Raw genomic sequence first — 21649 nt, forward strand, 5'->3', positions numbered from 1 at the left:
AAACAAGTTTAATGGGGTGAACCAGTCTAGGAGACAAAAAAAAGTTAACAAACGATTGTAAGGATTTGACATTGAAAAACGATGTACATCTGTTTAATGGATCAAACAAGGAACTGGTATGAAGCGTAGAGTTATTGCATCCATTTATGACGTCCACAAAATTTCGGGTTTTAGGCCAACTATCCCCGTCCACTTCGACGAACCCCGACCCCCCCCCCCCCCCACTACTTGTGTAATTCGACACGGACCCGAACTTCACAAGTCCACACACGTCCTCAAAAGTAGATTATTTTCGGACCCCCCCCCCACTCCCCTCTTCGTGTGGACGTCATAAATGGATGACCCCTTATAAGTACTTTAAAAAAATATATTAGTTTTGTTGAGAATGACTAACTTTCTTTATAAAAGAATGAACAATTTTTAATTCATCTATTATTTAATCTTTTAATCTCCATCCATTACCCATCTTAATATTGCCCGTCGCCATCACCCCCCTTCCTCTCAACACACACTCAAAGAACTAAAGTCTACCACTGCCAAGCGGTCACCAAGATGAACGATGGTGGTAAATCAAGATTCCCACTTTTATGCCCACCCCTCCAGCTTGGAGTGGTAAAAAAAAATATCTATTCACACGGGGTTGGCCACACAGCAGTGGTATAAACGCCCCTGTGGTCCTTAGGGGCGTCGGCGCCCTGCGGTCAAGGAAACTCAAACGTTTTATTACTACAAGGTTTTAAGACCGGTTTTGGGAATACCCGTGATCTATTTTTATAACACACTTTACTTGCGAATGATTCACACTGTCTGGTTCATCTAAGTCTGGTTTTACTAGATGAAACTAATGTTGACTGGTTTAACTAGTTTGAAACAGTTTTTTTTGGTGCTCTCAAAAAATAACTGTCGTTAAAATTTACTTAATACCGTTTTAAGAAATTTCATATTCCATCTGCCTTTCGCTGTTACTAAGAAAACTTTTTTTTTCTGAACAAGTAGGGCCTATTATAAGTATTATGTAGTATTTACCTAATTCTTAAATTTCTTTTAAACCGTATAAGAATTAACTTACAAAGAACTGAAATTTTTTTTCAAATTTATTGTGTTGTTAAAATAGAATTCAGGATCAATATTAAAGGAATTATTTCAAGTGTATTTTTTTTTTGTTATAAAATAAAAGACTATTCTTTAAAGGAATTTTTCTCAAAAGTATTTAGATCCTAAAATAGAATAAAGGACACTTTTGACAAAGTTTTCGGGGAATCCCGCTACAGTAGCAACAGAACAACCCAGCCAGCAAACCATACATAAAAAAAACCCCCAGCTCCTCACACAAATCAGCCGAGGTTCCATTACCTCCAGGAATGTTCTAGAACGGCGTGTAGACATTCATCAAAGCAAATCTGGCCTTTTATCTCCACGAGCGTACGACGGCCAGCCCTGCCGACTCATGCGTTCAAAACTTGGTGCGTGTGTGTACGTGTCAGACACGGGGAATGGCCTTGTCCGACTCGATAACGGGTCGCTCACCTTGTTACCGATACGGGTTCGCGTGAGCTCGAATACCGATCACCATGACCTCTAGTCTTAAGACGTGTGTCACGTGGTAGTTGTGTGTTGGTAAAACCCGTCACAAAGCAAGTGACTATTTTTTTTTTTTGAAAATTAATGGCAGCTAACAAAAAATGCTGCTACAATTTTAAAGAGTATAGTGGTAAGTAAAAGTAATGTTCCCTTATCAAACCTGACGGTCTTTGGGACAAGTGAAGTAGAGTTCACCTGTTTCCGTGACCTCAGCATTTGACAGGATAGTTTGGTCAGCAGTATGCCCCGCCACCTTTACTTTCCCTAACCTGAGTTGGGTGGACTCAGGGACATTCTACCGGATTCGACCTCGAGACATTCAGGTTAGCAATCTAGCGCTCTACCGCAACGTCACATATCAAAGAGTATAATAAAGGAAGATAAAAAGGAACGGGGAGGGAGATGTGAAGAAAAAGATCAAAGTTCCTGTTTATTTATAGTTATAAAAATAAAATTAAAATAATAGGATTATTAGGGTCAGTTTTGAGTTAGAGGTTGATTAGAATGTCAGGGTTACAGTATGGCTATGCATTTTGTTTTCACCATGGACTAGAATTCTCATCTACCCCTCCCCACAATCATACATACGTACAGGAAAGTAGGTGGCGCCTCCGTTGAAACCTCATCTCGCCTATAACTACGAAGCAGAAGACAGACTTGGGACTTAGGTCAAAGTACTTATTCAGCTTTTTGCTTACAATTTTTGCATTTACTAAGTAGCAGAGGCGTAGCGAGGGGGGGGGGGTGCGGACCGCACCAGGTGAAACCATTTAGGGGGTGTCACCAAGGCAAAAAATAGCAAAATATATACAGTAAAGTGATTATTCCACTTAATTAAGTGATTAATTAGAGTGAGTTAAATAGTCTTTTAAGAGCAAAGTTGACAAATCCCGACAAGGGTGGAGAGGGGGGGGGGATGACATAATTAAGTGCCGCACCGGGTGATACCCGACCTCGCTACGCCACTGCTAAGTAACAGGTACATGGCATTCTCTTTAATATATACGGTGTAGTCGGATGGTAGAGCACACGGCTACCAACCAGAAAATAGCGTGTTCGGATCTCTGGCTCGAGTCTGTAGGATATCCCTGAGTTCACCCAGCCTCAGATGGGTTCCTAACTCACGTTAGTGGAGGTAAGAGCGGATGGGCAAAGTGCTCACCAAACTCTTTCTTCATCTGCTGAGGTCACAGAACCAGATGAACTCTACTTCATTTCCCCCCATGAACACCCAGGCTCAAAAAGGTAACTTTTACTAAAGCCAATAACAGATAATCTTTTAATCTGATAATAATTGTATTCAAAGAAACCAACAAAACATTTATTTTTGAAAGTACAGTTACTTGTAGGGATCACAGAACACCACGCACTAAATGACATCTAATTATACACAAGTTAAATCACATAAACAGCGGCCCAGAAGCTTGTCTAAGGTAATGAACAAGACGACATGATAAGCTAAATTAAGATCCAACCCCCTAGGAAAGAATTTATACGAGCGGGAAACCGACAGCGTGGTAGTGAAGAATTCAGGGAGTCGAAAGCCTCTTTATGAAAAACGGAAGTGTGACATCATTTTTGAAAGAAATATATTTTATGTCTATCCAAGTATCCAAGTACACGGATAAAAGTCTATCTCTATCTGTTATCTGCCGATGGAGATGACGACAATGTCTTTGAAATCGCACTCAATGATATGACCTTTGCACACAAAGAAATATCTGCAGTGGTTAGAACTCGTGCTCCTGAAGTCGCGTTCATCAGGGACGAAAACCGATCCAAGGAAATCCTAATGGCGTTCAGGAAGGTTTTCTTGGGGGTTCGCGCTTTTATGGCGCGTAAATAAGTGCGCAGGGTATCGGAAGGAATAAAAAGGAGAATGAAGAATAAATGAGAGAAAAGATGCAATGAAAGACCAGAATAAACCGACACAGCGGGATGGACTGTCAATGAACTCCGGAGTCTGGGTATGGTTTTAAAAATATATCGCGAAAAAGTGCGGGGGCGTTGATGCGCATGCGCGAGGTAAACGGACGTAGTAGGGGATAGGGGTAAATTAAACACTTAATATTTTACAAAAAAATAAAGAAACATACATTTATGTTTATATTGGTGTTTTTACGTACACAAAAATAAAATAAAAGATAAATTAAGCTAGAGATAGGGCCTCAAAAAGTGAATTTCAGTTTCTAATCAAACCTACGATCACCTGAAAGGTGGGTGGAGGGGGTGGGGGCGTAAACGTAGCTCATATGATGCTGATATAATGTAAATGTATATAGATTACACACTCTCTGGGTCCGTGGTATTAATAGAACAGCGGGCATCCTTATATTAAAAAAGGTTCCAAAAATATACGGCCCTAACCCATACGTCTATGGTTTCATAAGGTCCTGACCTAAATATTACGCCTCTCTTATAATGTAACAAAACAATGACCTTCGCCTCACTCCCGATACCTAGCAATCAAAACAATTACCTACTTCGTAGGCCCCTGGCCCCCCCCAAAAAAACAACAACAAGGACCTACTTCGGATTCCTGACCCAACAATATATGGACCTAAATCACCCCCCCCCCCCCCTGAACTTACAAATAAAATAACCTACCGCGCACGTCCCTGACCCAACAAAACAAAGACCTACATCACACACAATGACCTACCACATAACGACCTAACTTGTATGCCCCTGGGCCAACAAAACAAAGACCTGCATCACACGCCAATGACCTCACAAATAAAAAGACCTACCTCGTACGCCCCTGGCCCAATCAAACAAAGACCTACACGCCCTTGGCCCAACAAAACAAAGACCTACACGCCAATGACCTAACAAAAAAAACGACCTAACTCGTACGCCCCTGGCCCAACAAAACAAAGACCTACATCACACGCCAATGACCTAACCAATAAAACGACCTACCTCGTACGCCCCTGGCCCAACCAAACAAAGACCTACATCACACGCCCATGACCTAACCAACAAAAAGACCTACCTCGTACGCCCCTGGTCCGGGAAAGTCTTCCTTGTCGTCCCTGAAACGTTTATCCCTGGTGTTGATGAGGGCCGCCTTCTTGTTCAGTGTCTCCCTGTCCGTGTTGTACGACGCCGGACCTGTCAGACGAGACACAAAAATCTGGCTACAGAACAACGTCTTCGGCCATGTTGGGGGGTGGGGGTGTTGGAGGGGACAGCCGGGGCAGGCACTATGTAAAGACACAACCATACATCACCGTGGGAACATGCGGATTACAGGAAATGGCAGTCAAACATGTCCGGCCGACACGGTTTCCGTTGGTTACGGAGAAGAGGTGTCATGGTAACGAACATTTTGTTTTTTTTTACTCTATGCAAGATATGCGTGTCTAAGTGACGTAAGTTCCGTTTTTTAAAGAGTAACAAATCAGTGGCTTAGCAGGTAGTGACAAGCTCAGTAACTTGCATATTTGACATTTCCTTATGAAATTATATATATATATATATATATATATATATATATATATATATATATATATATATATATATATATATATATATATATATATATATATATATAGTTAACTTTCCCCTATCGTTTCAGCTGAGACAGTGTTTTAAAGATATATTTGTAACGTAGAGGGTCTGCGTGGTCGAGTCGGTTGCTAATGGTTGCTAAACCGAAAAGTCTCGAGTTCGAACCCTCGGGCAGATGAGGCTCCCTAGCTGGAGACAGTCACTCTTCTAGGGGAGACAACTCCAAAATCAAACAACTGCTGCCTTGTAGTTTGTTCTTGGTTGGACAAAGGCTATGGAACCAAATCCAAAAAGAAAAGCAGGCTGAAATCGGAGTCAATGGCCTCAATAGCGCATAACCAGTTGACACGTAATCCTTAATTGTGATGGAAGCATGGTCGAGTCGGCAAAGCTCATGGTTGATAAATTCGAAAAAAGTCTTGAGTTCAAACCCTCTGGTAGATAAGGCTCGATCCCTCCCAACACTAAAAATTAAGAACGAAGAAGAAGAACATATAAGACTTTTTAGGAGCAATTTTGAGTTTTAAAAAGTTATCTAATGCGCAAAAAATACGGTATTAGGATCACGAAAATATGAGTTTCAAGCCACATTTAGTACTAGTGTCGTGGATTTAAAAATGTAGAGCAAGACTCTATGAAACAATTAATTGCTGTCTAATGGAGACCGCCATTAAAGGTCTTGTAAAATTGGGATGCGGTATAAAACAGAGGCGTGAGTCACTGGCCCATTATGCTAATACACGGCAAGGGATTTCGCGAAAAATGCGAAGAAATAAAAGGCCTAAACAAGATGGACTCTGTCGTCAAAGAATTAACATACCGAGCTCGTTATAATATGGGAGGCAACTTGTTTTTTTTTGTTAAAATATCAGAAGAATATCAATTTGTTGATTTAAATAATTTTTTAAAATGAAATGAATGTGTTAAATAAAAATTGTTTAAAGTTAGCTTCCCCTCTATCGTATAGAGATCCCCTGCAAAAATGAAAATTTACTTTTTAAGCAAGTTTTTATTTTATGAATGTAATGCGATATAAATTATTTATGTCTTAGAAAAAGATTTTAAAAAACTAATTTTTAAAGTGTTAATTTTATTTATTTTGATTATTTAAAAATGCTTAATAAGATTTATTTTTAAAAACGTATAAAGTGAATCGATAGAAAACGCATAATTTGAAAAAAAAATGCTTCTCGTCCCAAATAATGTTGAAAATTATAAAACTGAGTTTAAAAAGAATTATTTTATATAAAAAAAAATTAAACCTTATTTAAGTTTCTTAAAAAATAAGATGTTTTTCAATTTACATTGATTGCACTAATCTTTGAACTTTTTTTTTTCTAGAATAGCTTTCATATCTGAATATCGAATCTGTATTTGAGTTTCTTAAAATTAAATTTATTTTCTTTATGGTTTAGCTGGCTGACGTGAAATCGGGTCATTGTTTTCGTTTCTTAAAATGTTGTTTTAATTTAACTTTATTTCTGTTTTTCATATAATAAATGTCGAGACATGCTATAACGGTACGTCTACATTTCCTGAATTTTCTTAAATACACATTCAACGGTTTATATTTAGAAATCGTCTGCACGAACTTCAGATAACTCTAGCTGTAAATGCCCGACTGAATTTTAAATAGAAATATCTTTTTCAATACCAGTTAACCTCTGTGGAACCAGTTGCTGTTGTTTTTTACTTTGTTTTATTTTTTAACTTTTTTTTTTTTTTTACTTTTTTTTACTTCTTGATATTTTTTTCTTTTTTTTTTCTTCTAAGCTCAATATCAAGAACAAATAAGAAGGATGCGATGAAGAAGCTAATAACAGTGAAGGAAAAAAAAAGAAAAAAGGAAAGACAGAAGGATACGCCCCCAACTGATTTCCTCTTTCAATAAATCACTTGTTGCATAAATGAAGGGCGGTAACTCTCCGAGCGGCGTTTAGTCATGCAACAGGGGATGTAATCTGGTATTAACCACATCAGTGGGTGCCGATTGAAGAAAACACATGCGGGCTGGAGGAGGGGGAAGGGTGGGTGGGGTAGGGGGGGGTACAGTAGAAGATGAGGTTTTGGTGGCAGGGTCAATAACAGGATTTGGTGGAGTTAAGGATTTCAAGATCACTGTGGAAATACTATAGATGTGTTTTTTGTTGCAGGGCCAATAACAGGATTTGGTAGATGATGTCAAGGTCAAGGTTGTGGTGGAATAGTGGCGTTGTCAGAATTGTATTTGGTGGAGTGTAGAGTTGCAGAGTGATGTCTATGGTGGAGCGGTAGCGTCAGGAAAGTTTATGGTGGAGCATAGAGTGGCAAGGTCAAGGCTGTGGTGGATTTGGTGGCAAAGTGAAATCTATGCCAGGGTGGATTAAACTGTGGTGGCGCCAACACACACGGGGATGCTGGGATATAAAAAGCATGACTTCAACTCGTATTTTAATGTATTTTAATGAATGTGAAATTCAACTTTTCCCCCAGCCTTCACGATGATCTTGTAGCAACATCAGGGGCGGTGCGGACCGCACCGGGTGACACCATTTAGGGGGGGGGGGTGACACCAAGGCAAAAAATAGCAAAATATATAGAGAAAAACATGAGGGGGGGGGTGCAAATCGAAAGTTTGAGGGGGGGGGGGGTGCAAATCGAAAACTTGAGGGGGGATGCAAATCGAAAGTTTGAAGGGGGAGGGGGGGTGCAAATCGAAAACTTGAAAGTTTGTCCCCGGGAAGGGTCGCTACGCCTCTGGGGGTGACACCATTAAGTTCCGCACCGGGTGACACCCGACCTCGCTACGCCACTGAGCAACATTCAAATGTGGATTTTAACACCAGCTTCCACACTCCTAATCAGATACTGCCCTCAAACATAACTCACAAGACAAACATTCCGTTTGCTGGTTCCCTGTATTAAAACAGTCTACACTGCGTGGCCTAGCGGTAGAGCGCTAAACTGCTTAACTTACCGTCTCGAATCAGGGTTCAAGTGTCAACCCAACTCTGATGGGTACCTAATTCTCGTTAGGGAAGGCAACGATGCTGGGCATAGTGCTGACCACACTATCCCTTCATATGCCGAAGGTAACCGACACAGGTGAACTCTACTTCACTTGCCTCATGGCTCATCAAGACAAAAAAGGGAACTTTACTAACTTTATTTACACAGCTTTAGATAGAGTCAGGAAATAACCACCAAGCTTTTACATATCCCACCCCAATTCTCTCCCCGCGTGTTAACCAGAGCCCACCCAGCTCCGAATAGAACATGGCGTCAGGTAGAGGAAGACAAGATGGACTAGGCCGAGTGGAGGATACACATCTACACTATAAATCGTTAGAAAACAAATTATCTTTACCCCCAGCTCGCCAATTAATTTACCGTCTGAAACAGGTTACCTTTTCGGTAGAGGTATTTTAATTTACCTAATAAAATAGAGATAGTTTCATTTACAAAGATAAGTGGTCTAGTTGTTATATATATCCATTTTTTTTTTAGTTTGCAAAGTTGAAATATTACTGTTGCTGTGACTACTAAACACGTAATCGAGAAAATAAATGTGTGTATTCGTTGGGATTTAATTTTAAAAACGTTGGTTACATTTTAAAATTCAAATATTGGTCATATCTATAGACAACTAATCAAGCAAAGCAATGTGAAGGATTCACATTTAGCAACACAATACAAACAGGTTTTAAAACACGCAAAATTGAGGCGTTTTCCGGGTCGTTTGTTATAGTTTGGTTTCTAAAAATAGACGAATGGGAGGAGCGTGGGAGTGGGGGGTGTTCTAGAAAAAAGGGAGGGGTGGGGGCAGAATATCATGACTCAAAAGGACGGCTGTAATAAACGAGGGAAATATTTAAATGCTATGCAAAAGACGCGATATTTAATGAATCCGCGGCGGAACTCTCCTCTGCGCATGCCAGGAAGAAAAAAATATAAGGGAGAAAAAAATCTTTATAGAAAAATGATTTACTCAACATCATTAATAAATGTTTGGGGGCGGGGGGGATCTTGTTTGCTCACAGTTGCCATTCCTTGACCGCGAGTGAGTTTTCGAGAGTATGGAGGAAGGGGCGGAGAGGGCGAGGGGTAAGGGGGTAGGGAGGGGGGTTGGGACGTGAAGACGGTATGCGGTCCCGAGATTAAATCAACAGTTGGGTACACAATCGGTGCCAGTGTTTGCCGTCCGGTGATCACGTGACGGGGAAGGTCAACAGTCATTGGCCAGTTGCTGGTCACCGGTCCACTGTTTGCTTATTATGATCCACCAGACCGTGATTAGCCTCACGTAATTAGCCGCACTGTTCAATCAAGCGGGCACATTTATTTTTGTCGAAAGACGATCGAAATCGTTGGAATATTTGGTCGTGGATTGGTTAAAAATTAGCTTAATCGTGTAATGTAGTGTAGAATAGGGTATCAACAAGTAATTAAAAATATATATTAGCCTGTTGTAATACTAACTGGTGATGTTTAAATTTCGATAGCTTAATACTTGGAGTTTTCTTTTTAAATTAATAGTTGCAAATGTTTTAAGATGTTTTCCAGCTCATTAGAGGATCCACTCTATGAAATACTGCTGTAAGGAATACCGATGTAAATAACAAGATGAATAAATGAAGTTGAGGAAGTTTACGTTTTTCTGAACGCATTCGGGCAAATGTCCATTCGGGCATTTGTTGCATTCGGGCATTTGTCGCATTCGGGCAAGTGTCCATTCGGGTATTTGTCGCATTCGTGCATTTGTCGCATTAGGGCAAGTGTCCATTCGTGCATTTGTCGCATTCGGGCAAGTGCCCATTCAGGCATTTGTCGCATTCGGGCATTTGTTGCATCCGGGCATTTGTTGATTTCGGGCAAGAGTCCTTTCGGGCAGTTGTCGCATTCGGGCAAGTATCCATTGGGGGCAAATATCCATTCGGAAAAATATCCATTCAGGAAAGTATCTATTCGGGCAAAATGTCTTGAAGTAAAACCTCCGGCTCCCGTTCTGAACCAGGATCTCCTCCAACCATCCCAGATCACGGCTTGTCCAATCACAACCTAACATATCGCCAGGGCCCAGATCCCATTTGTTCTAGCAGCTAGACATTGATTGAACCCAACATTTCCTTCCCCCACAATCTCAAACACAAACACCCGCGCATAAAATGGAATCTAATTTCTCCCCCAGTCAAATATATATCCAATATGTATCTCCTTCACGATAGTGATGGGGGCGAGCAGGGCCGGTTAATGAAAGTCGTTTGTCTCTCATCAATGTGAACCTCTATTTACCGAACCCTCCGTCATGATCGCATCCTCCCAGATATAACAGATATATGTAGATACAAAGAACTTAACCTTGCACATATTCCGTTATCGCTCACTTTCTTAAAATCTAATCCGTAAATTGCATTACATTAAAAATAGCTAATAATATAAAAAAATGAAAATATTTTTCTTGTTTACAATAAAAATATAAAAAAATAACCCGTGATTTATTGTTTTTTCGTGAAAATAATTAACTCCCTTGACCTGATTGAAGGCGAACCTTTGAGACTTATTCTATCATTTAAGGCTCCCATCGGGGGGAATTCCATATCAATCTGTAGCTCTAGCTAGACATGGAAATAACCGACCCTTCAAAAATCATCCAATCTTCAATCTTTTTTCCTCGCACTGATCATTCAATATCGCGCTTACTTTAACAAGATTTCCCTGACACCTACTTGCCTCATGCTTTAAGCATTGGACCCGGGCAATTGGAATAAGCAGAACGGGAAAAAAAGACGGAAAAAAAATAAAAATAAAATAAAAATGACAGTTCGAAATCATTATCTGCCAATCGTGTTAAGATTATATTACTTCGAGTTTATTTTCGCCGACATAAAAATCAGACTTTGAACATATATTTTTATTATCGTGCAGGGAAAATACATCATCTAATTTCATTGCCTGCTTAGGAAAAATTGTGCGCAGCAAAAAAAAAAAAAAAATAAAAAAAAAATAAAAATAAAAAATAAAAAAAGATGGCCGCTGGAACATATAAATGATGGGACGTTCCCAGAAAATCGTTCAATATAATTTTAAGGATAAACTACACAAACTCAGATGACGGAGTGTACATCCGCCTCGTTTGGAAAACGTATCATTTAAACATATTTATTCATTTATCTTGCTAATAGATGCGGTCACTTGTTAGATGACGATTGGTTTTTTTTTAAATCACCTTTTATCACTCCCATAATCTGTCAATAATCTTTTTGTGTGGGATTACTTTGTCAATAATCTTTTTTTGTGGGATTACTTTGTCAATAGAATAAATATTTTTCTCATGCTAAACATTCGCCCATGTTGTATGTAGTCAGCCGATGTGAATATTAGAAATGTTTGGTTATAGTTTAAAGATTAAAGCGTTATGCTAGGTACTTCATTTCTTATTGTAATCATACTATTGTAATCAATGCTTACGGACGTCAGGTAGGATTACCCATGGCTTAAGACTTTGATGGGAAACAAATTTATATTTGACGTAACTGGCCATTTTAATGTCGCTTGATTGGTGTAGATCATAAAGTCGTGTGATATTTAAATTAGATTTTTAATAAATATTTAGTTTTTCAGTCTATAAAATATTTCTTCTGATTGTATCCAATTAAGGCAATCTTGAAGGAAGGTAAAGAAAAGTTCTCTTAAAAAGAATAGACTTTAAACCAATAACCACTTTTAGATTTAAAACATTGTATTTTTTCTTATACTTTTTGTTCATCAAAAGCAGCCGAATCATTTGTTTCGCTTTGTAATACAAATAATGAAAAGAAAAAAAAACGATTGCTTACTAACGCTAAGACGTGTGACGTCATCATTTCCGCCCCTCTCTCCCCACCCCCTCCCCAGTGAATCACATTTGACGAACAGGATCTTCCTACTCTGCAGTACTCCCACAAACTTTGGGCGAGGTTACTTGGTGCGTTCCACTACCTCTCTCACCCCCCCCCCCCCCCATCATACCTCCTCCTAAGCTGGCACCCCTCCCCTCAACTTTAAAACAACCCCTCTTTGTTCTTGTGTCGCGCTATCCTCTTAACTTTATCACCCATAGGACTATCACAAAAGGAAGCTTTTATCCGCTCTTCAAAACCAGTTGTAATTATAATCAAAAAGATAATTGTAATCAACTAATAAATCTACAAGGCACGAAACAGAAAGTTTGGAGGAATGAAGGAGGCGGCGATTAAAATTTTGCGAATAGCTCTTAAAAACACTACAAACATTTAGCCTGCTAGAAGAAAAAAAAATAATATTAAAAAAAAAAAAAAAACTCTTTAACTAAAAGTAAAGCCAGCCAGTTTTCTAATCTTTTGAAGAAGAAATAAAATTCAAATAAAAAAAAAACGACAAAAAGATAAGCAGCGTATACCGCGTCAGTTCCATTGGGGTAAAAAATTTAAAAATTCCGCCGCTGATATATTTTGTTCTTTAGAATACCATACTCAGACACGTCATCGGTGTGTGTGTCCTTTCTTCATGTCCGTGGATGAAAATAATTACAAGATTTACTTTACTCTTAGACATGGGCGACTCACTTCTATTACCCCCAACCTCACTCCCTATCACCCCCCTACACTACACCCCGCCTACACCACACCCCCTACACCACCCCCCCCCCTACACCACACGCCCCACCCCTATATGAACCTGGCTATGACGGATGGAATAAAAACTTTATTCGGCACGCGGGCTGGCACGAAATGTGTAATGTTGACTGTAGTGGATGGCAGAGATAGATCTACATCGCACACACAAACGTAGGCCATCATTTCTCCACAGTTTTCCATTGAGTAAATATAAGTTTCAATTTTTTTTTACGTCAAATAGAAAAAAAATCACCATCCATATCCACAGTGTATTTATAGAATGGACAGCTGGATGTGGTGTTTATTTTTTTCATTAATATATATATATATATATGTATATATATATATATATGTATATATATATATATATATATATATATATATATATATATATATATATATATGTATTTCCAAAGAAAAGACCCTATACCTAATAGCCCTTCCCCCTTGTGTTATCTACCCAATGTATCTGTACCCCAATCCCATTACCCCCGAGCAATTGTAGACATTCCAATTCCAGATACTCATCTCTGCTGGATCCGAACCTTTTACGAAAACGACGTATTATAACGGACATGCGCAGTTGTCAAGCGTAGAAAAAATGGCGAACAATAAATAAGTCGATCTGATACAGTTTTTTTGCTGTTTATTTTTGTGCACCCAAAAAAATAAATTGTTTAGACGATTTATGTTAATAAAAAACCTAATCAGATTTTAAATATTTCTTTTCTATATATTTATCTTTAAAATAAATAACATTTTTCAGTCTTTTTTTTTTTAACGCAAGGTAATACGAACGCATCAATGCGAATACATAATCAAGAAATTGCATTGAACTAAACATTTCAAACGGTCTAGTATTATTTAGAACTCTATTTCAGCTGTAGACTGCTAAGAATCTATACATGAAATAAAGACATTGACTCACAAACGTTTAACAGAAACCAAATAAAAGCGAAAAGTCCAAAATTCACTTAAACCTCGAGACATAGCTCCGTGGTGACAACTTCCTTCACTTCATCAACGAAAGAGCTCGGCGGAAAGGGCAGACAATCGCTTATGATTACATCCCTTTTGACACCCAGCTAAAAGCAACAATTTGGCCAGGGCTTGTCCGTGCGAGCCAAAACCCGAGTTGCCGCATCAGCCGTTGAATAGAATGCGTCATTCGTCTATTGAAACGAACCCGCTTCTTTCCGTTACATCTAAGTATATTCGCCATTTACGGACCTCCCGGTTGGCTTTTGAGAAAGTGAAGTTAAGTGTAAGATTTTAGTGAAGACAAATGAATGGGGAAGAAGGTGGCTTGATTTTTAGAGGATCAATTTCTTCGGCAAGACGCGTTCAATTGTTTTCTTTTATTTTGGCGTGGTCTTAGTACCGTGGAGCGACGGAGATTATAGTTGTATTAGAAAAACATAGTGGGGCAGATATTAGAGCAATAAGTAAGCGCGACAGTACTAGAAGTCAATACTAATCAAAGCTGTGAGGTTAAACTAATCTGGTGTAGTTAAAATGTTGCAGCGGAAAATCTGAAGGAAAATACGTATAATTGTTGTCAAGCTGTTCCCAAGAAGCCAAAATGCTACATCATCACGAACCGGAGTGGGCGTTGGAAATGCCACTGCATATTAACATTGCCGAAGGGTGTTTTTGCATTTCATAAATTTGATAAGCGGCCTTTTATTCAAGTTATGTTTAAAAACAAATGCGGACAAAAAAAAACTATGTAGCGTACACGTACACAAACACTTTAAGAAACAATAACGATTTAGAAAAGCACATGTAATGATTACATATTAATAACGACTAAGTTTGTCATCTAAACCAACACAAAAGTTTTCTTTTTCTACTGTTGGAAAACCGGTAAGGGCCTATATTTGCATAGGTTTATAATAAGGATCATCATTTGTCGATCTTAATTTTTAATAGGTTAATAGGTATTATCGTAGAAAAGATTTCATGAGTTCGAATTTTGATAGGCCAACTCAAATAAGTTTCAGCCTTTCAATCAACCACAGTATATGTAACATCGAACGTAGTCAAAAAGACATGTGACCTGTATGTTTTACAGTTGTGACATGGACAATGGTCGAGATGACTTTTACATGTGACCTCTCTATGTTTTACACCCGCACGAGACGACCCCCACAGTTTAGCATATCACTTGAACAAGACAGGATGGTGATTTATGCTAAGTGCATATGCTAATGTGAAACGGTATCCGACCATAATCCTCTCACCCCCACCCTCCCACCCCCGGGGCAAGCAGTCCGGCGTCTAACGATGGTAGCTGACATGTTATTGAAGGATGTTCTTGTTGGGTGACCGGAAGTCGATGCCCTCCTCGTCTCACCAGCTCGGCTTTTGCAAAAATAAGAGAAATAGCCCTGATACAGATGGATTCACCTGCAGCTAACTCAGGTAGACACATCTGATGCTAGACACACCTGATGCTAGACTCACCGGATGGTGACAACACCTTTACACACCTGATGCCAGACACCTGATGCCAGACACACCTGATGCTAGACTCACCGGATGGTGACAACACCTTTACACACCTGATGCTAGACACACCTGATGCTAGACTCACCGGATGGTGACAACACCTTTACACACCTGATGCCAGACACACCTGATGCTAGACACACCTGATGCTAGACACACCTGATGCTAGACTCACCGGATGGTGACAACACCTTTACACACCTGATGCCAGACACACCTGATGCTAGACACACCTGATGCTGGACACACCTGATGCTAGACACACCTGATGCTAGACACACCTGATGCTGGACACACCTGATGCTAGACACACCTGATGCTAGACACACCTGATGCTAGACACACCTGATGCTAGACACACCTGATGCTAGACACACCTGATGCCAGACAAACCTGATGCCAGACACACCTGATGCTAGACACACCTGATGCCAGACACACCTGATGCTAGACACACCTGATGGTGACAACACACCTGATGCTAGACACACCTGATGGTGACAACACACCTGATGTCAGACACACCTGATGCTAGACATACCTGATGCTAGACACACCTGATGTCAGACACACCTGATGCCAGACACACGTGATGCCAGACACACCTGATGGTGACAACACACCTGATGTCACACACCTGATGCTAGACACACCTGATCACAAACCTGATGCCAGACACACCTGATGGTGACAACACACCTGATGGTGACAACACACCTGATGGTGACAACACACCTGATGCCAGACACACGTGATGCCAGACACACCTGATGGTGACAACACACCTGATGTCAGACACACCTGATGTCAGACACACCTGATGTCAGACACACCTGATGCCAGACACACGTGATGCCAGACACACGTGATGCCAGACACACCTGATGGTGACAACACACCTGATGTCAGACACACCTGATGTCAGACACACCTGATGTCAGACACACCTGATGCCAGACACACGTGATGCCAGACACACGTGATGCCAGACACACCTGATGGTGACAACACACCTGATGTCAGACACACCTGATGCCAGACACACCTAATGGTCAACCCACTGATGCCAGACACACCTAATGGTCAACCCACTGATGCCAGACACACCTAATGGTCAACCCACTGATGCCAGACCTACCTGGATTCTCTTTGTCCGGTTGCCGGACGATGACATCTCGGGGCGGGGCAAACCTTGTGGCGGCCGACAAGAAAGACGTCTGCTTGCGCTGGGCGGCCTGTGACCTGGGCTTGGCCATGGTGGGCTTCACCTGGCTCTTCTCGAAAGCCTCGGCCACGTCATAGGACCCCGGGGGTGGAGCATCCTGAAATACACACAAATTCGGGAACGTTAGCGTTTAGCTTAAAGTTTAGTTGCTTTAGTTATAAATAAATAGGCTAAATTTTATCTTTATCTTTTTTTTTTTCGTTATTCCCAAGACACTTACGGCAGATGAAGCAGAGTTCATCTGTTTCAATGAGGGGTAGTTTGGCCAGCCATATACCCGGAAGCCTTTACTTCCCCTAACTTGAGTCAGGTACTCATCAGAGCTGAGTGGACTATGTGACGTCTGAAGGTCTCAAGCCGGAAATTTGACATAAAGTCGACAAACACGTACCTTTTTTTTTTTTTTTGAAAAAAAAAGCCCACTTTTTATTCGAAAAAAAAAAAAGAAACCATTGATACAAGTGGAGTAAATTTAACAAAAGCCCATACGTTGAAGCCCTACTATTACAATTCCTCTTTTAAAAAACAAACACAATTCAACATATGTGAGTACACCAAAAGCCCACCATCTCCCTTAGAACAATATCCCAGCCTTGTGTGGCTTGTTCAAAGCCCACACTAGGGCAGATAAAACGCCCACTACACTTGAAAGAAGAAGAAGAAAAAACAAAGTGTACTTGAATGGCCCCTTTGGATCAACCCACCCCCCGGCTCGCTATAAACAGGGATTACTGCAAGGTATACTTATGTCCCGGGATTAACGGAACGTTGTTGTTCAAGGGCCGAGAACTCTGTGTGGTCCTATCAGAGTTAATCTCAAAATTAGCTTCCCTTCTCAGTTTGTACTGATGGAAGTTTGGTAGTAGTTCTTTTTTTTTTTGTTTTTTTTTTCTGTGTACACGTGTGATGGATGATGGATTAAGCCAGGCTCACGATAACAATCAAGTTCATTTCGCCCCAACCTGATTCACTTCAACATTCGTATTCACTTCAACTTGATAAAGTTCAAACATATTTTAGTTCAACTATATTCACTTCATCGAGATGCTTCGTTTCAACTTAAATCATTTCACTCCTATATTTAGTTCAAGTATCATTTGATCACCCCATGCGGATCATCTCAACGACAGAATCGTTGAGCCTCTCTCCGACTGTGTCGTTGAGAATAAAACCCTTTGGTGGTTTCTCAGTCAACACTGTCGTTGAAAATAAAACAATAATTAAACATGCTCTCCACAATTAGGAAAGCATAAACTGTAGGTGTTTTGAAGCTAATATTCCAGCCATTTTGTTTTGACGAGAGCTAGTCCAGGTCTAGATCTAGACTAGATCTACTTGATCAACGATTTACACTGATGTAAAATCTACGTAAATCTACAAGATCTAGATTTACATTTAGATCTAGATCTAGAAATCTACATTATTGACTAGAGAGAAAAAGTTAAAAGTATGCCTAGTGCGTCGAAAGTAAATGATAGAATCTAGATCTAGAATCTAGGCCTACCTAATTTAATAATTTTTCAGTAGCACTAGTCTAGATTGACTAGATAGTAGTATAGAAAGATAATTATTTCCGTGGCATATCTGTCCTTTAGGATCTATTCAATTTTAAATCTCTTCTATTTCAAATTGTTTGTAGATCTATATCTACAAGCTTAGGCTTAGGTCTAAAAATATACTAAAGCTACACATTATTCATAAAATTAATGCCATTAATGGCTAAAATTCACTGAGCATTGTTGCACTTATTAAGACTTAAACGTAAGGCCTAAATACTAAATAAAATTATTACGGTAGCTTAATTTTCTTGACAGCTTTTCTCTTCTTTTTTGCCATGCTTAATTTAAGTCACTTTCATGTGCTGGTAGCTTAAAATAAAACTTGTTTAGGAAGTTTATTTCTTTCTCCCTTTCATAATGCTGCAAATATGAGTAAGACGCTTATTATTATAATTAAATAGCTGCGATAAATAATCATTTGCATCTTTTTGGGGGTATTTCTTTTCCATAAACTGTGAAATATGGTATCTCAAATTTTGCGCGTAACTCAAAGCGAAATATTACTCGCTCAACTGCTCGTATTTAAAAAATCTGGTATGTCGAGGCACTAGAATGTTGAGGTACCACAGGATCTACTATGTATTGAAAGAAAACATAAATTAATTATAGAATAATAGGCCAATATAGTAATAAAGTATAGCTTTAGATTTTATTCAGCCTACTAATAAATAATTAAATAGGCCTAAAGTAGTACTAGATATTAGATAAATCACTAGTATTGTGTAGGGTTATTTTTATTAAAAAAAACAGATCACATCTTATACTTGACTTATACATTAAGGCGGGCTCAATAAAATAAAAATAATTTATTTAGGACCTAGGCCTATGTTTTGGAGATCTAAAATTCTAAATGAAAAATAAATTATTAATTAGACCAACAATAGGCATAGTAGTCTAAATCTATTTTAGTATTTAAATTTAAGGCTCGGCCATCTACTAAAAATTTTATAAATGTCATAAAATGGCCTACTTTATTATAATTACTAATTACTATTAGGCCTAAGTTAAAACCAGACCTAGCCTATTTTATTAGTAGAGTTAAGATGTTATGGCCTTTTGTAAATTAATGTAATCAGTGTTAGATTATGATATCGATCAAGCATTTATTATATAATATCGGAAAGGGGCCTAGCACTCTCTTAGTCATTAGTCTATTATTAGGTCTTACAAGTAGTTTAGCCTATTTATATATTATATAGGCTGTTATTTAAATTAGGCCAAAGGCTTATTAGGAAAAGGCTTAATAGGCTTTAGTTTTTAATTAGGCGACAAGGCAGAGGCTTAATGTTGCTTATAGATTTAATTTGAAATTATTATGATATACGCTGCTCTGCGGCTATCACTTAACTATAGACTACTATAGAGTATATTATAGCCTAGGCCTATCTAAATAAAATAATTCAACTCACTTAGCTTACCATAATTTTTAAAAATGTTTAGTTAAGTATTCAGCTCTCTATGTCAGCTAAGGCCCATAATTGTAATTATCCTACTGTTAGATCTATTAATTATTTAATGATTAGTAGGCCTAATTATAGGAATTAGGTCTGATACATTAAGTCCTATATATTGGTCATAGAGTAATACTATTGGGCTAGTAATTATATACAATATCTATACAAACCTACTTATCGTTAATTTGGGAGTCTTTGCATTGGCCTTAGTTTTCAGATGAAGCAGCCTAATTTTTTATCAGATTATACCATAAAATCAAAAGTAGACTTGTAGATCTTTTTAAAACAAGGCATGAAATATTAATTTAAATAATATAAACAAATAGCCTAAATAACAACTACACAAAGTTAAAGTCATAATAACTTTTTATAAAGGTATCTTGAATTTCAACTGGAGGTAGTTTTGATAAATATTAGTATTCTGAACATTAAAATAGGTAGACTTAACATAAATTTGTTCTGAAAACATATTTAGAAATTGGTTTTAAAAAATGAGGTTAGGATTGGGGTGATAACTAGTTGAGGATTAGATATGAAATTCATTGTGTTTATCCATGTTGTAATTTCTCTTTTACAGGTTCACCCAAAAAAAAGGGAAGATCTGATTTTTACCAGTAATAAGACTACAGCATACTAAATGACACAAGATGTTCTTTCTCTATTACCTCTTACATTTGACATAAAAGCAGGAAAAGGTATGACAATTATTAATAAGCTGCTTTAAATTTTATAATTTGTTTTTTATAACTTGATTGTACCATTTTTATTTCCAATGTTGATAAATATAATTTAGTGTCATTTATATTTTAAAATATTTATATTATACTAGATATAATATACTTCTATAATATTACTATCCAGGTTTAACAGTCTATGCCTACAACATAGATTATGATAGATCTCCAGGACTAAAAGTGCAAAAAATTGCAATCAGTATATCACAAGTATTATAACACACGCATCTAATCTGCTTCAGTGGCGAGAACTGGGTGAATCCTCTCAAACATTAATCAGGTAAGTTATCACAAGTTTGCTTTGGTTTATTTTGAACATGTTGATTGAGATAGATTTTTATTTGTATAAATATTGTATTTAAAAAGTATTTTACCTAGTAAAACCAAGTCAGTGGTGATGATTGATACAATATGTATTTTTTAAAATATTTAATAATATTTTAAATATGCTGATTTGCAGGAAGGAAATATATATATATATATATATATATATATATATATATATATATATATATATATATATATATATATATATATATATATATATATATATAACATCATTTAGTGGTTTGTCTTACAAATTTGAATTATTTAGTTACTTAATCTGTCTTAACTGCTCAACAGGAACTAGGCATACCTAATGAGTGTCAAGCTGATACAGTAGATGTACAGAAGAATTTTAACACAAGGTAAATATTGATAAATTTTAAGTTTTCTTTTTTTAAGGTTACATGTAGTGTTTTGGGAGAAAGGAATTAAATTATTTAAATTAGGCCTAATAGTTTATTTCTCTATCTTATGTTTCTCTTAAAATAACTTAAATTTTTACCCCTTTATCACTAAAGCAAAATTTATAGATATCTATGCCATGATTCATCTCATTCAATCACTTTTTTCTTGTTTTGTTTTGATGTATTAAACTAATTTAAACTAAAGATTATTTTTTTTTTGCTAATTTTATTATTTCAGATGGATGATTAAGAAAATCATTTTGTTTTGTTTCAGGAAGTGAAAAGTGATGTAAAAGGCAACTAATACTTCCATCTACCATAGTTAAACAAGAATCTGCAAATGGTGATAATTGCAATAATCTTGATATGTTAATGTTTGGCTTTATAATTATATGCCATTGTCAGGTTTGATAAATAAATTATTTCTCAAAATTTGATGTATTTGGTTTTTTACTTTGTACATAAGATGCAAGTGATTGAAAGCTGAAAAGTGTTGTATGTAGTTATAGTATTCCCAGCACAAGTTGACATTAAAACAGCTGAAGCCCTTTAAAAAAAAACACAAAAAAAAAACAAATAATCTAGGAATGCTGTTTCTATTAGCTGAGCACGGAAAAGAACTTAATTGTTTACCAGAGAATACTGTGACGCAGTTTGTACTCCAGGCAAAAAGTGCCTATGTTTATTATTATTAAGTTAAAGAAAAGTATCAAACAAACAGGATAATA

The 21649-nt window shown here is 37.9% G+C and overlaps 1 protein-coding gene and 1 long non-coding RNA gene across 6 annotated transcripts in view; one reads left to right on the top strand and one right to left on the bottom strand.

The window, feature by feature from the left end:
• Window positions 1-16684, bottom strand: part of LOC131944901 (sperm-tail PG-rich repeat-containing protein 2-like) — a 46800-nt gene extending 30116 nt beyond the window's left edge. Inside the window, exons 1-3 of the mRNA XM_059305779.1 lie at window positions 16664-16684; window positions 16357-16540; window positions 4577-4695 (exon numbers count right to left, since the gene is read on the bottom strand). Coding sequence (XP_059161762.1) covers window positions 4577-4695; window positions 16357-16540; window positions 16664-16684 — 324 coding nt within the window. The remainder of the gene's footprint in view (window positions 1-4576; window positions 4696-16356; window positions 16541-16663) is intronic.
• An 867-nt stretch (window positions 16685-17551) lies between these two features.
• On the top strand, window positions 17552-21318 carry LOC131944900 (uncharacterized). 5 transcript variants are annotated; one of them, XR_009387090.1, is made up of 5 exons: window positions 17552-17699; window positions 20034-20151; window positions 20318-20470; window positions 20815-20879; window positions 21196-21318. It is a non-coding gene; the product is annotated as an uncharacterized LOC131944900 (long non-coding RNA). The 5 variants fall into 5 exon arrangements; XR_009387092.1 differs by lacking the exon at window positions 17552-17699 and adding an exon at window positions 17856-17890; XR_009387093.1 differs by lacking the exon at window positions 17552-17699 and adding an exon at window positions 17871-17899.
• The last annotated feature ends 331 nt before the right edge of the window (window positions 21319-21649 follow it).

This window comes from Physella acuta, unplaced genomic scaffold (assembly GCF_028476545.2).
Source record: "Physella acuta isolate Inbredline_101_S28 unplaced genomic scaffold, ASM2847654v3 ptg000514l, whole genome shotgun sequence".
NCBI classification, from domain to species: domain Eukaryota; kingdom Metazoa; phylum Mollusca; class Gastropoda; family Physidae; genus Physella; species Physella acuta.